Source organism: Lissotriton vulgaris, chromosome 2_1, assembly GCF_964263255.1.
Source record: "Lissotriton vulgaris chromosome 2_1, aLisVul1.2, whole genome shotgun sequence".
Lineage (NCBI taxonomy): Eukaryota > Metazoa > Chordata > Amphibia > Caudata > Salamandridae > Lissotriton > Lissotriton vulgaris.
Genome location: NC_141687.1, coordinates 1,065,276,431 through 1,065,292,478, shown reverse-complemented (window position 1 = coordinate 1,065,292,478; position 16,048 = coordinate 1,065,276,431). Strand labels below are relative to the sequence as shown.

At 48.4% G+C, this 16,048-nt stretch overlaps 1 protein-coding gene across 1 annotated transcript in view; it reads right to left on the bottom strand.

Annotated features, from left to right (window-relative positions):
* The window catches only part of ARCN1 (archain 1 coat protein complex I subunit delta), a 234,454-nt gene that overhangs the window by 121,635 nt on the left and 96,771 nt on the right, over positions 1-16,048 (bottom strand). Inside the window, exon 6 of the mRNA XM_086956714.1 lies at positions 4,857-5,022. Coding sequence (XP_086812840.1) covers positions 4,857-5,022 — 166 coding nt within the window. The remainder of the gene's footprint in view (positions 1-4,856; positions 5,023-16,048) is intronic.

Genomic DNA, 16,048 nt, shown 5'->3' with positions numbered 1-16,048 from the left:
TATATGGTTTTCCGTGCCCCTCGGGCATTTGTATATACTGTGCTAACAAGTATTTTTGTAAGTTTTGGTTTGTGCTTAGTACCCTGTCCTCATAAAGAGTACAGGGCTGTTGTGATTCTTAATAAATAACTGTTTATTTTCATAACACTTGTGTGGTGTCCTTTCACTTGGTGTTCAAGGGGTATATGTGGTATAACAGCTGGCTTAACACGCCCTCTCGAGTCTTTAGCCTTAGACTGCTCGTATCCACGCTACTAGGATAGCTGGTCTATAAGGTTGACTTACAACCAATCATCAATAAGGGTTGCTGGACTGATACATAGTGTTCACTAGAATAGTGACCACTGCATATCAGGCCACCTTCTCACACTGTGGTGGTGCTGAGTGATGCTGTGGTGGTGCTGAGTGATGCTGTGGTGGTGCTGAGTGATGCTGTGGTGGTGCTGAGTGATGCTGTGGTGGTGCTGAGTGATGCTGTGGTGGTGCTGAGTGATGCTGTGGTGGTGCTGAGTGATGATGTGGTGGTGCTGTGGTGGTGCTGTGTGATGCGTCCAGCACCCGAGCTTAATGTACAGTTATCGTGCAAATTATGCCTCAGATGCAAGGTTTGTTCTCTGGTTACGAAATTATTAGCCCATGGTAAACAAATATCATTCTTTCGTTTTTCAGCTAACATCCTATGCAAAATGTACCGATCACAAGCCCCTAAAACGGAAAGACAGCAGGGACACATAGGCCAGCAACCCCATACACCTATTTAAAAGAGATATATGTGCTATATTCAAATTAAAATTAGATAAAAGAAACAATTAAAACACACCCTTGAAGCAAGAATCTATAAGACTCTCTTCCTCTTTTGAAGAAATCGTATCTACACAAAAAACGTCATAGCTCATACATTGAGGTTATATTTCCATAATTTTTGCGGGGCAAATCACAGTGGCAGATTTGAAGTGGCAATGAAAATAAAAGGTGTCACAAAGAAACACAGAAAGGACCATAAGAGAAGGGGCGGGATATGAGAAGGAGGCATGCCAAGAAACTAAATCCCGGGATCAGTAAGTAGGTTACTATTGCGTAACATAACTCACAAGACAGAGCTATGCAAAATAAATAACTGTCAATAAAATAACATGCTGCAAAAAACGTAAACGTTTGTCAGAAAAAAATACTATTTACAATGTCCGGCCTCTGGGAGGGGTGTAGATAAACAAGAGAGGCAATAAGGAAGTGTAAATAGATGTATAGGTGTGACACATATGGAATTTAAATACATATACAAAGAAGTCCTGCTCACGGATGGAACGATGGGCAAAGGAGGGCGGGCCTTCAGAAGGCGAGGGGATTACAGCTGAACCCCACTGAGCTGACTTCAGAGCCCATTGACTCAATTAGTGGAGGCGTAAACACACGAGGGCGATAAAAAAATAAAAAGTACGGGCGGCCAGCCGTGGGAAGCAACAGGAGGGGGGAGGTCCATGGGAGGTAGGAGGAGGGAGGTCCATGGGAGGTGGCAGGGGGACACTGAGAAAACACACAGGGTGGGTGTACTTGGAAGCAACCTAGGGGGTTGGAAGGGGGCGGAAGCAACAGGGGGAAGGGGTAATCAACACAGAGGACGCAAGTGGGGAAGCAACAAGCACTGAAGAGGTAAGTAACTCGCAGGGACCAGCACATGGGGTACAGAGAGTAACACTATGCAGGAGGAAAAATGTGCACGAAGAATAGGGCCAAATATTAAGACCTGGAAGCAGTAGCAGCCTGCACTCACCTCTCCTAGGCTGCTGTACATGTTCAGCCCCTGCGCGCACTGCTTTCTCCCTCCACAAACATGTGCTTACTGGAATTGGCTAGCTGTAGTGTACCAATGGCCTGAGGTGATTTGCTTATTACTGATCAATAACAATGAAAAAGTTCCAAATTGAGAACGTTTGTCACTCCTTCTCCAGTTTATTAGTCGCGTAGTAGTCTGTCTTAGCCACATTCTTTTGATGATAGACGCTGCTTTTATAGATTTTACGCAAAGGGATTAGACCTGAGGCCTTGCTGGCATCAGGAAGGGAACACAGGCCTGCACGCTAGTGCAGTGCAGACATCCGGTCTTCCCGCAGATACTGCAATGGAAGAATGTGTTCAATGTGAAAGAAAATGCGACGGTTTGTGAGTGCCAGCATGCTAGTAGTAACTACTCACGTGTTGTGCTGTTACGTGAATCTGCAGCCACAATGTTTACTGCTCGTGAAATAATAAACCACAAATAGAACATCGGAAAAGAACATTTTACAGGGTCCCATAGAAACTATCTGCAAGTGTGATCCAGCTGCATGAGAGAAATATTTTGGAAGACGTAAAAAAAAAGCGGCCAGGAAATGCTAGTGCTGGGAAATGCGCTTAATGGAAGAATGTGTTCGATGTGAAAGAAACGCGGCCGCACGGAAAACAAGTCGGGCGGCACAACAGGGGCAGAAAACAAAAACGCGGCCGCGAAATGAAAGTAAAAAACGCAGCCGCGAAATGAAAGCCTTTGTTTGATGCAGCAGGGGGCGGAGCAGATACCTTTGAAGAGCTGCTGGAGGCACCACGCTGGCTGGCTTTGATGTGCATGCGCTTTTAAGGTCAATGCGCTTGCTTTTCACGGGCACAGCATCAAATCGCTCGTTTGGTGAAGCTCTGGTTAAGCCCCTATATTCTTGGAAGGTCAATGCGCAAGCGCATTGACAGGCGAGACCTAAAAATGTTTTCATTTACAATGCCAATAGCTCTAACTTTTGCAAAGGCGAGACCGTTGCATTGTAAATGCTTATTTCTCCTTGTCTGCCATAATAAACAGAGCAGACTAAGATTGTACAGTAGTCTGGAAAATATAAAGTTGAAAATGTTCTCCAGAGTAGTAGAATAAAGAATAACTGAGCAGAGCTCAGTGGAGACTCCCTAGCACAACGTGCGGTAGAAAATCTGAAGGTCTGAGGTTCTCTCAGGAGGGTTCTAGAGGGCGAGGCTGATCTGGACGGCTGTTGATTTTATTTGGTCTCTTTTCCAAAAGAGGTGGATAGGTTACAAAACTGGAATGACCACCAGAGGGTGGATACAAGCCAAAAAGTGAAGACATGGTGGTTTGAAAGATTAAAGAGAACTACCCATCATGGAAAAACAGCACAATATGCTAGATTTCCAGATTAAGGTGGAAAAAGTTCAAAAACGTTGCTAGATTGAGTGACAGCAAAAAAACAAAAGATTCTAGTGCTTTTAAAATAAGACTTGATTAAAGGCAGAAAGGGGACCAGGATCTATCTGGGCAATGTATAAAAACAGAAAACTGCCTGCCTCCACATCAGGTTTGATAAAATAGTGCAGCTTTGACGGAAATCTAAAAAAGAGAGGGCATGTTTTATGAGTTCTGCATAATTATTTGCGAACATCACTTTCTTTTTTACATTTAGGTTATTTAGCAGTTGTCTTTACGCCAAATGTGCTGTTTGTCGATTTGAATCGGTGAAAAAAAAAAATTTAAATAAAAAATAAAAAAAAAAACACGAAACGTGTCCTAATTAGTCAGTTTTTTTTTAGGTGAGCTGATTTTCTGGGAAAAAAAGCATTTAAAAAATATGTTCCTGGATTTAAAAAACACATGCAAAGATTCTACTTTTTAAGAATATGAGAAAGAATAGCAAGGTGAAGAACTGAATCCATTTAGCTACTCTCAACTCCTTCAGCTGGTTGCAATTCCCAGAGTCTCTATGGGTTTCTGTTGAGCTACTTCAAGGTTATGTTGACTCTACCTCTTAGTCATTTGCCCCTTTGTTTATTCTTAACCTCGACATACTTTCTCCAATCTCTTAAAGTTACACTCCATTTCACTTGAATCCTAGTTTTAAACCATATTAGCAAACGTTATCGCTAGAGCGGATTCTACAGCTCAACCTTCTGGCAGCCTACCCGTCTTTTCAGCCAAACTCACAAGTGACTCCCTACTTTTGCCTTACACTTCTGCAAAAACGCCCTTCCCTCTTTCCTCCCCATTTTAAGCTACTTTACCAACACTGGTGCATGCGTATGATGGCAGACTTTCACTCCTAAAATCACCCTAACAACTACCTTTCAATTATCAAGGTTGTCTACTACAATAATCTTACTTATCCATAAGCCCTTGTTGATACACCCAAATTTAACAGTCTTGTACCCCACTCTTAAATGGTTCAAAACAGCATCATCATAGTACCGCTCCTACACCAAACCTAAATACATTCACACACTAATTATTTTACTTTCATTCAAGCCTGTTCACCCTCTACCTCCTACCATCCTTTGACAGCCCCTACCCTCTCTTTGTAGGTGATGGCAAACAGAATTCCCTCTGGGGTGAGAGGGTTTTGCTCTTTTACTTGGGCAGCAAAGATCAATAGTCATGTACTACTCTGGTATGATATTACTGTAATGCACATATTAATCTCAAAGTACCACACATTATCGCCTCAAGGGTACACTTAGTAAGGACAGCAGGTTTTATTTTTTATCCTTAGTGAGTTTAGTTTTGGCAGGCCCTCAGAGTATACTTTACCAGCGGAAAAAAATGAATTATCTTGCTCCTGGTCTACTCCCACAGTGGCCAACTGCTCCTCTCATGTGGACTTTGCCCTCCAGTCTTGGCCTTGCACCTTTTGGTCTTCATGGGTTTACTCCCAAAATGGCATCTGGCCAGCCCCTAAAGTAGGACCCACCAGTCTAGTAACTTTCACCTGGCTAGAATTCTGGTCTGTCTTAAGAACATTTTTCATAGAGGTGCTTCAGGCACATTGAGGCACATTTCCGATTCATTTGTGAAGTACGTTTCTGCTCACTTGCGGTCATGCCCTCACCTGCAGCTGAACTCCCTTCTTGTCATCATTGTCAACGTGGATGCGTACACGGCCAGCCTTCTCATCAGATATCCTTAGCATGATCATTCCATGGACCTCCATGTTCTGTAAACCCCCATCTCGACCACAGGTCAGTGAGATCTTCTCCTCGATCTTCATGTGAACACTGAATGAGAGGGTGGGAAAACTGTGTAACTAACCACAAAAAAGTTAAATAGCAATCAAGATGGCCCCATGCCCATTTAAGTTTCCAACTACAGAGCTAGTATGTTCTCTGAAGGCAACCAGAATGGGGACAAATAACACTGCACATGACCTACTGCCATGTAGGGCCGACGGAACTTGATAAACTAGCATCAATACCATTATGGGGAGTAGCTAGGTTGCTGGATACTGAATATACATTTTGAAGGCAATGAGCCTACTGAACTTAATAACTCACTAATTAAATGCTGCAAATCATAAAAATAAACCTCAATGTTATAAAATATTTGCAAATAGGAGCTAAACTCAGTACACCGGATTAGGTACACCATTTGCCGTTTATTTCACCACAATGCATTCACATCTCCGCATCCGGATATACGTGCCCAGTATCAGAACAGATGGAATGGCAGTCAGCTTCTCCTACTTACACCTAGATTTTATGTGGAGTAACAGAAGCTTGGCCAATCAGGATAATTTATGAACAGTGCATCTAAAAACCCTGGTGGAACCATTTAGTGTGTACATATGTTTGATATACAATCATTTATAGAGAAATCTTAATGAACCAGTGCCAATTCAAATGATCAGTCAAGGCCAGAAAGGAGAACATCGCCCTCTGCGCAGAGCTCATTTAGATGGCTAGACTAGGACCTAAAACTGTGACAAACACATCACGAGACCCACAGCAGGTAGAGTCTGGGCCAGCAAGGAAGAGTTAACCACTAAATTTCTAGATGTGAAATCTGGATTTATGTTAGAGTGGTAGACCGTTGTGAATCGATAAAGTATACTCAACAAGACGATACGAGGTTTCTTTTCTTCTGCACTGCACTCATCCACTCGGACTTCTCACTGTGGGATTTTCCCACTTACGGAATGAGAAAAAATTAGAAAAGCTCTGTTTAAGTACAAAACACAAAACTCACCTGTGACTTGATTAATTTTGCACACTGGACCACTGAGTTCAATTACACCCTGACAGATCACTGTATTACATTATGCATTCTTAAGACAAGAGCACCACAAATCTCCATGCGAACTTGGCTACTTACACAAAGTTTAAACAAGCATTCAAATGGAACCCAAAGGAAATACACAGTAGGACAGCAAAATAACTCATGATTCAATCAGCAAAGGAATCTCAGCATAAAAGAAAACACTTAAACTCATTTGCATTTATGTTAAACAAGATAATGCAATTCTATTGAGAGTAGCAAGAATTCATGACAAGTGCACAATACACCAAGTTAGAAAAACATAACCAGGCAAATGTCTGTGGGAAAAGTGCGTATGGTACAGGTACATTGGTATTAGCAGATAGCAATATACAGTACTTGCCTCTAGAAAATATACAGTACTTGCCTCTAGAAAATATAGTAACACTGAGTAAGCCACAGAGTTCTTTCAAGCAACTATCTGTGGAGAGATCAACAGCGCTTCAACCCTGTGGGAGTAGATTAGGCGCTCATGAGGACTCAAGATGACCTGGTGAAATCACCTGATTAACCCATGGGCACTGCATTCTGATGTAGGAAGCTTGTGCTGTATATACTATACCAAAAAGAGGTATAGTGTGTAGTGAGTCCCCAAAGGTATGGCAGAGGTTAAAGTAGATAATACCTTACTCTCAAGTTAGTGGTAGCTGGGCTGAGCATTAAGGCTTATCAGAGGGTAGTGTTGATCATTTATTGTACACACTCGGGCAAGAAATGATGTCACGCACTCAAAGACCGAATCTAGACCAACTGTTTGTATCGAATATGCTACTTACCAGTATGCATCTGTTCTTGGCATGTAGGGCTGCTGACATTCATATCTGTGCATAGATCGCCGCCTAGTGTTGGGTCTGGATGATCGCACATTGTTGTCCTGGAAGAGTCTTCGAAGTATCACGAGATAGGTGGCTCCTACCCTGGACTACAGTGCGCATGGGCATCGACTCCATCCTCAGATTGTTTTTAGCCATTGTGGCCAAGATGGAGTGAAACTAAGTGAATGATGACCATGCTAAAAGTATGTGTGAATGCTGCAGCCGCTACAGGCGCCGGGGAGGAGGGCGGTCGATATGAATGTCAGCAGCCCTACATGCCAAGAACAGATGCATACTGGTAAGTAGCATATTCGGTTCGAGGCATGTGGGCTGCTGAATTCATATCTGTGCATAGAATACATAGCAGTCCCTCCATTAACGGCGGCCGCCCGTGCCAGCTGCAGCAGTTTGGAAAAGTGTTTTTAGAACAGCCTGCCCTACAGCTGCCTGCTGTTTGGAGTGCACATCAACACAGTAATGTTTTGTAAATGTGTGTGTGGTAGACCATGTGGCTGCTCTACATATGTCTTCCAAAGGAATATTTCCAAGGAAAGCCATGGAGGCCCCCAATTTGCGGGTGGAGTGGGCCCGTGGTGGAATGGTGAGAGTGGGCTTGGCTTTCTGATAGCAGATCTGAATACATTTAACGATCCACCTGGCTATACCAGCCTTGGAAATGGGGTTACCTTTGTGTTGTGGCGCAAAGTCTTTCTAAAATCTTTGGTCCTATCGATGTAGTACATTAGGGCCCTTTTGACGTCAAGTGTGTGGAGCATTCTCTCCGCAAGTGACTCTGGATTTTGGAAGAACACAGGTAGTTCTATAGTCTGGTTGATATGGAACTGAGACACTACCGTAGGAAGGAATTCAGGGTTAGTGCGAAGCACCACCCCGTTAGAATGAATCTGAATAAATGGCTCTTGGATAGTTAGTGCCTGGAGTTCACTAACTCGTCGTAGCGACGTAATCGCTATAAGGAAAGCCACTTTCCATGTTGAGAACTGAATTTCGCAGGAATGCAGTGGCTCAAAAAGGGGGACCCATCAGCCTGGTGAGGACCACATTGAGGTTCCACTCCGGAGCTGGTGGCGTCCGGAGGAATGACTCGTTTGAGTCCTTCCAGAAAAGCTTTAATGGCAGCTACCTTGAAAAGTGAGAGGTGCTGTCTGTTTTGGAGATAAGCAGACATTGCGGATAAATGTATACGAATTGAAGCATAGGCCAGATTACATTTGTTCAGATGTAAGAGATAAATAATGATGTTTTGAATAGATTCATCCAGCGGGTTAATATTGTGGTCTGCACAATAAATGACAAACCGCTTCCATTTCGCCCCATAGCATGCTCTTGTGGTAGGCTTCCTTGCCTCCCGGATGATGTCCATACAGTCAGGAGGTAAGTTGAGGTAGCCAAATTCTAAGACCTCAGGAGCCAGATCGTCAGGTTGAGCTGTTGCGGATCTGGATGCTGAATGTCGCCATGGCTCTGCGTCAAAAGCCTGGGTGTGAGGCGCAGCCGCTGATGCGGCACCACGGACAGTTCCAGAAACGTGGTGTACCATGGTTGGCGAGCCCACGTTGGAGCAACCAGGATGAGAGTCATCGAGTGCTGCTTCAGCTTGAGTGCCACCAGCGGTATTAGAGGTGCTGGGGGAAAAGCGTACGCAAATTTGCCTGACCAGTTCATCCATATCGCATTGCCCTGCGACTGTGGGTGTGGAAACCTGGCGGCAAAGCTTCGGCATTTTGCGTTCTCCTTTGTGGCGAACAGGTCTATCTCTGGATGACCCCACCTTTGGAAGTACGGGTGGAGTACTGATGGATGTATCTCCCACTCGTGCATCTGGTGGCTGTACCTGCTGAGCAGGTCCGCCATCTGATTGTCCTTGCCTGGGAGGTGTTCTGCCATGAGGATGATGTTTCTCTGAATGGCCCACTTCCACATGCTCCGAGCCAGATGAGACAACTGTGGAGATTGTGTTCCTCCCTGTTTCGGAATGTAGTACATTGCCGTCATATTGTCCGTCCGGAACAACACGAACTTGTTGCACAGATGTACTTTGAAGGCTTTCATTGCCATGAAGATATCTCTAAGTTCTAGAACATTGATGTGTATCTTCCTTTGCTGTGGTGTCCATAGTCACTGCACAGTGTAGTGGAGTACATGAGCTCACCATCCCTGGAGAGAAGCGTGCGTCCGTCAGGATGATCTGTGGCACAGGCTCCTGGAACGGTCGTCCCTTGCAAAGGTTTCGTGGATTCCACCAATGCAGGGAGTTGTATGCCCGACCGCTCACCAACACTAGGTCTTTCAACTGTCTGTGAGCCTGAGTCCACTGACGTGCTAAGCACTCCTGAAGCGGACGCATATGTAGTCTCGCGTGCGGGACTATGGAGATGCAGGAGGCCATCATGCCTATCAACTGCATGAATACTCGTGCTGGAAGCGAGTGTTGAGGTCTGAATTTTTGTATCAGCGATTGAATGCTGCTGACCCTCACTGAATTCGGCTGTGCTGTGGCTGCCAGAGTGTTTATTGTCGCACCCAGATACGTATGTGAGCGGGTTGCAGGTGGGACTTTGGGTAATCCAGTGAGAGTCCCAGTTCGTGAAGAAGGTGAATGGTGTGGGACATGTGGGCGGCACACTGCTGGGCCGACTTTGCCTGGATGAGCCAGTCGTCCAGATATGGATAGACATGAATGTTCTGTCTCCTTAGGTGTGCTGCCACTGTCGCCAGGCACTTTGTAAACACCCTGGGTGCCGTGGTGACCCCAAAGGGCAGAACCTTGAACTGGTAATCTTGGTTGTGGATGGTGAACCGTAGGTATTTTTTGTTTGACTGGTGCAGCGGAATATGAAAATGCGCATCCTTCAGATCTAAGGTTGCGAGAAAATCCCCTTGACTGAGCAATGGTAGGACTTGCTGCAGGGTCAGCATGTGAAAGTGCTCCGACAGGATGTACTGATTGAGGGGTCTGAGGTCCAGTATGGGTCTGAGGGACCCGTCCTTCTTTGGTATTAAGAAGTACAGGGAGTAAACCCCTGTGCATCTTTCTTGCACAGTCACAAGCTCGATTGCCCCTTTTTGCAGCATGACGAGGACCTCCTGCTGCAATAAGTGCAAGTGCTCGGCGGACATAGGACGGTGTCTTGGGGGTATGTTGGGTGGAGTGGATGTCAACTCCAGACAATAACCGTACTGTATAAGCTGTGTGACCCACATGTCTGTGGTGATGGACTTCCAGACTGGCAGGAACCGTTGGAGTCTCCCCCCGACCGGTGTTGCGTGGTCAGTGACAAGGCGTCACTGTTTGTTAGTGGCGGAGGATCTGGAGTTGTTGTTTCCACGACCTCTGCATTTGGCGCTGTTTCCACGATATCCACCTCGATTTTGTTTGGTGTATGTGGTCTGCGTGTTGCCTTTATAGTACTGTGTGGTTTGGGAGAGCTGGCCTCTGGAAACACCTCTAGTGCTTGAGCGACGAAAAGAGCCACCCCTGAACTGCTGGGACTGCAGAGCCCCCATGGACTTAGCAGTTTCAGTGTCCTTTTTGATCTTCTCCAAGGTGGTGTCCACCTCTGGGCCAAATAGATGATTGGGGTTAACCGTCTGATTAAGAATGGTGGTCTGTATCTCCGGCTTAAATCCTGAGATTCTGAGCCAGGCATGTCGTCTCAGCATGACACTAGTGTTTATAGCTCTGGCCGCGGTGTCAGCCGCGTCCAGTGCACATTTAATAGAAGCGTTGGATATCAGCTTCCCCTCTTGGATGAGCATCTCAGCTGCCTCTTTGTATTAGTCTGGCAGGTGCTGCAAGAGGGTCTCCAGTGTGTCATAGTGTGCCCTGTCATAACTTGCTAGAAGTGCTTGTGTATTTGAAATGCGCCAGATATTGGCCGCTTGAGCTGTCACCCTTTTCCCCGATGCCTCAAACACCTTAGATTCTTTATCTGGGGGAGGAGCATCACCAGTTGTTTGTGAGTTAGCCCTCTTCCGGGCATTAGAAACAACAAGAGAGTCCAGAGGCAACTGTCCCTTGATGTAAGTAGGGTCACTAGGTGCCGGTTTATACTTCTTCTCAATTCTAGGGTTTATCACCCTGGCTCTCGTAGGCTCTTTAAAAGATCTCCCCAGCATGCTTTAAGACACCCTTCAACATAGGCAGTCTTGACAGTCCTCTCTGAGACGGAAAAGGTGTCAAAAAGAAAGTCCACTTCAATGGGGTCAGCATGGAGCTGGACGTCGTGATTTTTAGCTGCCCTTTCAATGAGGGCATTAAACGCTGCAGAATCCTCCGTAGGCGACGTTTTCACAGCAGACATTTGAGTGTCTGGGGTAGAGTGAGGATCACCTGGGTCAGCACCAGCTGCCCAGGGTTCATTGGTATTATCTGGATCAGTGTAGACAGGATAGCTGTACTCATCATCACCACCTTCCCCAACGTCCATGTCAGAGTAAGTGGGTGAGACTTCATGGCCATTTTGAGAAAGTGGTTCCACAAGAACAGGAGTTGAAGTGGAATCCTTCTTTTTCTTTAAAGGAATCTTATAGGACTCCATTGGCTGTTCTGGGGCAATTTTCCGTTTATGAAGTGAAAGTCTGCCCATTTCGGCATCGAAAAAATGTTCTTGCTGTTCTTCCAACGAAGATTTTTGATGCTTTAAGGCCAGGACCACTGTCGTCGACTTCGGCACCGAGGGCACCTTCTCGGGCACGCTGGCGACCATCCTAGGGGTGAAAGCCTTTGGTGCCACTTTCGGCGGCAACGTGAAGTGAATGGGCGTCGACGCTTTTGGAGGTTTATCGACAGGCTTCGAAGGTGGAGGATCTTTTGAGCCGACAGTCGAGGCTTTCTCCTTGATGATTTTTAGGGAGTCCGCCACCTGCTTGGAGAAAGCGGCGGACGGCCGCGCAGAGTCGACGGGATCCTTCGAGGCACCACTAGACATGGACTCGTGGGTTGCACCACTTTTGGCCTTGTCTTGTTGACGCGGTGTTTCGAGAACCTTCGGATCACCGAGTCCTTTGTTGGTGTCTACCACCTTCGGCGCCGATTTACTCGGCTCGACTACCTTGACCCTCGTCTTCGGCATGGCAGACTTCGTCTCAACGCCCTTGACCTGTGTCTTCGGATCGACAACACCCTTTTGCTTCGTCGGTGCCGATAGGTCCGAGGCCTTCGATCTGACCAAAGTAATGCGCACTTTCGGTGTCAAAGGGGGCACCAGTGCTTTCACTTGCGTCAAGACCGTTGTTTTTACTTTCAGTTTCGATTTTGCAGGGTGCGGCTCAATAGCAATGTCCGTAGCCGAGCCCGAAGGCGGGGCCGTAGAACCCATAGGAAGATCTTGGGTAAGGCCTAGTGGCGATCCCTCGACCTGAGCCTTTTGAAACGTTTCGGCCCCAATGTCAGTCTGAGTTAGCTCTTCGCTCTTCGCTATCTTCCATGGCCCCAAAGGCCCCATCTTCGTCTCCTATCTCGTCGACGACTTCTTCCGCTTCGAGCATTTCAGCGCCGCGTCGTAGTTATAGTCTACCTCAGACGCGGGATTCGAACAGGTTTTCACTAACTTCCCGGTCAGCTCCCTCATCATCCCCGGCATCGAAAATGTCCACAGGCGCCGGTGCAGTCTGCTGGGCCTCCTGGCGCGCAGCGCGTCGATGCTGAAGCGTCTTCTTGGATCGAAAACGGGAACAAGCCATGCAACTGGCTTCATCATGATCCGGCGACAGACACTTGTTGCACACCGGGTGGACGTCGAGGTGGGGATACTTGGAGTTGCACACAGGACATCTCTTGAACGGGCTCCATTCCATGATGATCAGTCGATAGGGTCTGTGGCGTCGACTGGGCCCTCCGCGTCGAAAGCATGCGGTTCTCTGGAATCCGGCTCGGAACCGAGCTGGAAGAATCAGGCACCGAACGCAAGACTATACCGACGAAGAAACTAAAGGCCTTTTGGCCTTAAGAAAGTTTATATCGATTCCGACTAGAGTGAACCAATATACATCCAAACCCAATGGCGGAAAAAAACAATCTGAGGATGGAGTCGATGCCCATGCGCACTGTAGTCCAAGGGAGGAGCCACCTATCTCGTGATACTTCGAAGACTCTTCCAGGACAACAATGTGCGATCATCCGGACCCAACACTAGGCGGCGATCTATGCACAGATATGAATTCAGCAGCCCACATGCCTCGAACACAAAGTTGTTACTTTGTTATTTTATTACTAGAACCAATTATTGAAGGTAAGTTATAAAGTTGGTAAAACTTGCCATACCTTTCAAGAAAGCAGTATGGTTTTGTAAATGTAATAAATAGTTTACAGTTTCAAGAAAGCTTTCTGTAAGTGTTTTAGACTTTGCAATGATAAGGATATGCAATGCAACGTAGAGTTACTGTTCAATTGATTCCTATGGACAACAAGCATTTGCTATGCAATAGGTCTCACATTTGCGACAGTTTGAGTTATTGGCATTGTAAATACCAATGCCTTTTATTTCTGTATTTTAAAAACCTGCAAGCGGTGCATAAACATGCACTTTGTACTTGCAGTTGTTGCTTACGAGAAGCAATGCTGGCAGTAACTATGCCTCTTTTACCCACAGCCTTCCTTTTCGTAAGCAAGGGCTATAAATACAAAGAGCGTTTATGCACCGCATACAGCATTTCCAAACACATACATTAAAGGCATTGTCGTTCGCGATGGCAATAGCTCAAACTCTTGCAAATGCAAGACCTATTGCATTACAAATGCTTTTTTTTGTATTGGAAATGCAATAGGTCTCCGATTTGTTTAATTTAGAGTGTTTGGCTTTGCTAATGGTATTGTATTTTTGCCATGTCTTATTGAGTGTATGTATGTAATGTGTTGTGGCATTATGTGGTTTGAATTGTAATTTTTAGCTGTGTAGCAGTATGAAGCATAGAGTTAGGAGAAGAAGAGCAGTGTTCACGATTTAGGAAGGAGAGTGAGGAGGAGACCAGCATGAGGGACAATGAAGGAATATGAGGAGGAGAGTAGCATGAGTCAGAAGAAAGGCGAATGGCGAGAGCAGTAGGAGGGAGAAGGAAGAGAGTGAGGAGGAGATTAGCGTGAGCTAGAAGACAGGAGGGTGAGGGGAGCAGTATGAGGAATAAGGAAGGGTGGCTAAGCACGCAATGGTGGAGGACGCGAAAGGGTAGAGCTCTGAGCTGAGCTCCCCTTCCCCGGGCCGATTCTCCGACTAATAATCCTCGAAACAGGCTGAATTAGCAGGCGGACCACGGCGGCAGTACCCCGGGCAGTCTGGCCGAGTTCCGAAATCGGAGACCCGAAACAACGGCACCGACCTTTCCTGAAGGCCGCTGGCGGGACATGTTGCCGGCCGGAAGGCGTGGGGGAGTACGGGAGGCCGCGGCTTGGGCCTGACGACAGGGCCCTGCTGCGCAACACGGAGCCGGGTCGCCGCGACCCCCGGCCACACCGGGAACCGACCGTCTGGACACTCTGACCCCCGCCTCCCCCCCTGCTCCTGGAGAGACGCGAGGGGCCAGCGCTGGAGTGGCGCAAAAAATCGGCCGGCGGAGCACAGCTGTGACGCCGGAGGCGGCGAGTGACACCAGTGTGACTGCCCGGATTTTGCTGCACACACGCCTGAGAGCGGCGCGACCCTGACGGCACAGCTCCCATCACGCCGGCGGACCCGGGAGACCAGGTCAGAGGGCCCCCGCACCCTGGACATTGCCTGAAGTGGCCCCCCTCGCCCCCACGCAGAGGCGGCGACACACGGGGGAGACGGACACAGGCGGGGGCCTGAGCTACACGCCATAGCACACGCATCAGCGGCGCTGAGACCCGGACGGCGCCCCACGCCCGAGCGGGGACGGGCCCTGCTGAGGGAACTGGCGTGGCGTTCAGCGCACTGAGGGTGCCCTCCCCCCACGGCTCCTTGCGACCGACGCCAACCGGGAGCCGCAGGCAAAAGTGCAGGCACGGAGAGACTGGGGCAGGGAAGCCACACAACTCGCCGCCACTGTCACCGGTCAGGCCCGCAATCGGTAGGTGGAGGCACAGCAGGCATCCCCCCCCCCTCGCAGTGAAGACGCACGCACAGGCACACGTGCAGGGAGGAAGGGGAGCCAGGAGGGAACGACCGGCCTCACGCGAGACACCCGGACCACAGGAGCGCCCGCTACCGCAGGGGCCACGGAAGGGCGGAGACCCGACGGACCCCCCGTGCCCCCCCGCGACGGCCGCGGCCGGGGAGGAATTAGGACCAGCGAGCCCCCAACCCAGGCCAGGGGTGGTCCCAGGGGAGCCACCAGAACGGCGGAGACGATCAATCTGCTGGCCGGTCACCACAGCACATGTCAGGAGGAGTGCGGACCCGCACCGGGACTGGTGGGGCCTCGCAGAAGGGGAAGACGAACAAGCAGCTCGACAAAATGGCTGCCGAGCAACTGGCCACGAGACTAGACAGCGTGCTGGCGGCCGTCGAGCGAATGGAACAATCGCTCCAGCAGACCAGGACCTCCCTGGAGTCCAAGATAGACGGCGTGGCCGTGGACCTGACCCTCCTGAGAGACGATCACAGGAAGCTGTCCGACCGAACGAAAGCCCTGGAAGGCACAGTGAAAGAGATAGAGCCCAAACTCACCCAAACGGACAAGCACGTGCAGGATCTCCTGAACAGGGTAGAGTTCCTGGAAGACAGGGCCGAGGATGCGGAAGGGAGGGCGAGACGCAACAACATCAGGCTCGTGGGTGTCCCGGAAAAATGGGAAGGGATCCACCCTGCACAACATGTGGAAGACTGGCTACGGGCCCTGTTGCCAGAAGGCGCGCTCTCGCCCCAGTTTGTAGTAGAACGAGCGCACCGAGTGCCGACCAGGCCCTACACGACCGGCGCCAACCCAAGGCCACTACTCTTCAGGATACTGAACTACAGGGACCGGGACGCAGTGCTGCGGGAAACGAGGAAAATGGGCGAAATCCGCATAGACAATGCGGCGATCATGTTTTTTCCTGACTACACCATCCAGGTGCAACGCCAGAGACATGACTTCCTGGAAGTTAAGAGGAGGTTGCGCACCGCAGGCCTCAAATACTCACTGCTCTTCCCCGCAAAGCTGAGAGTGGTAGCGGGGGACAACACGTACTTTTTCGGGACCCCCGGGGAGGTCAGCG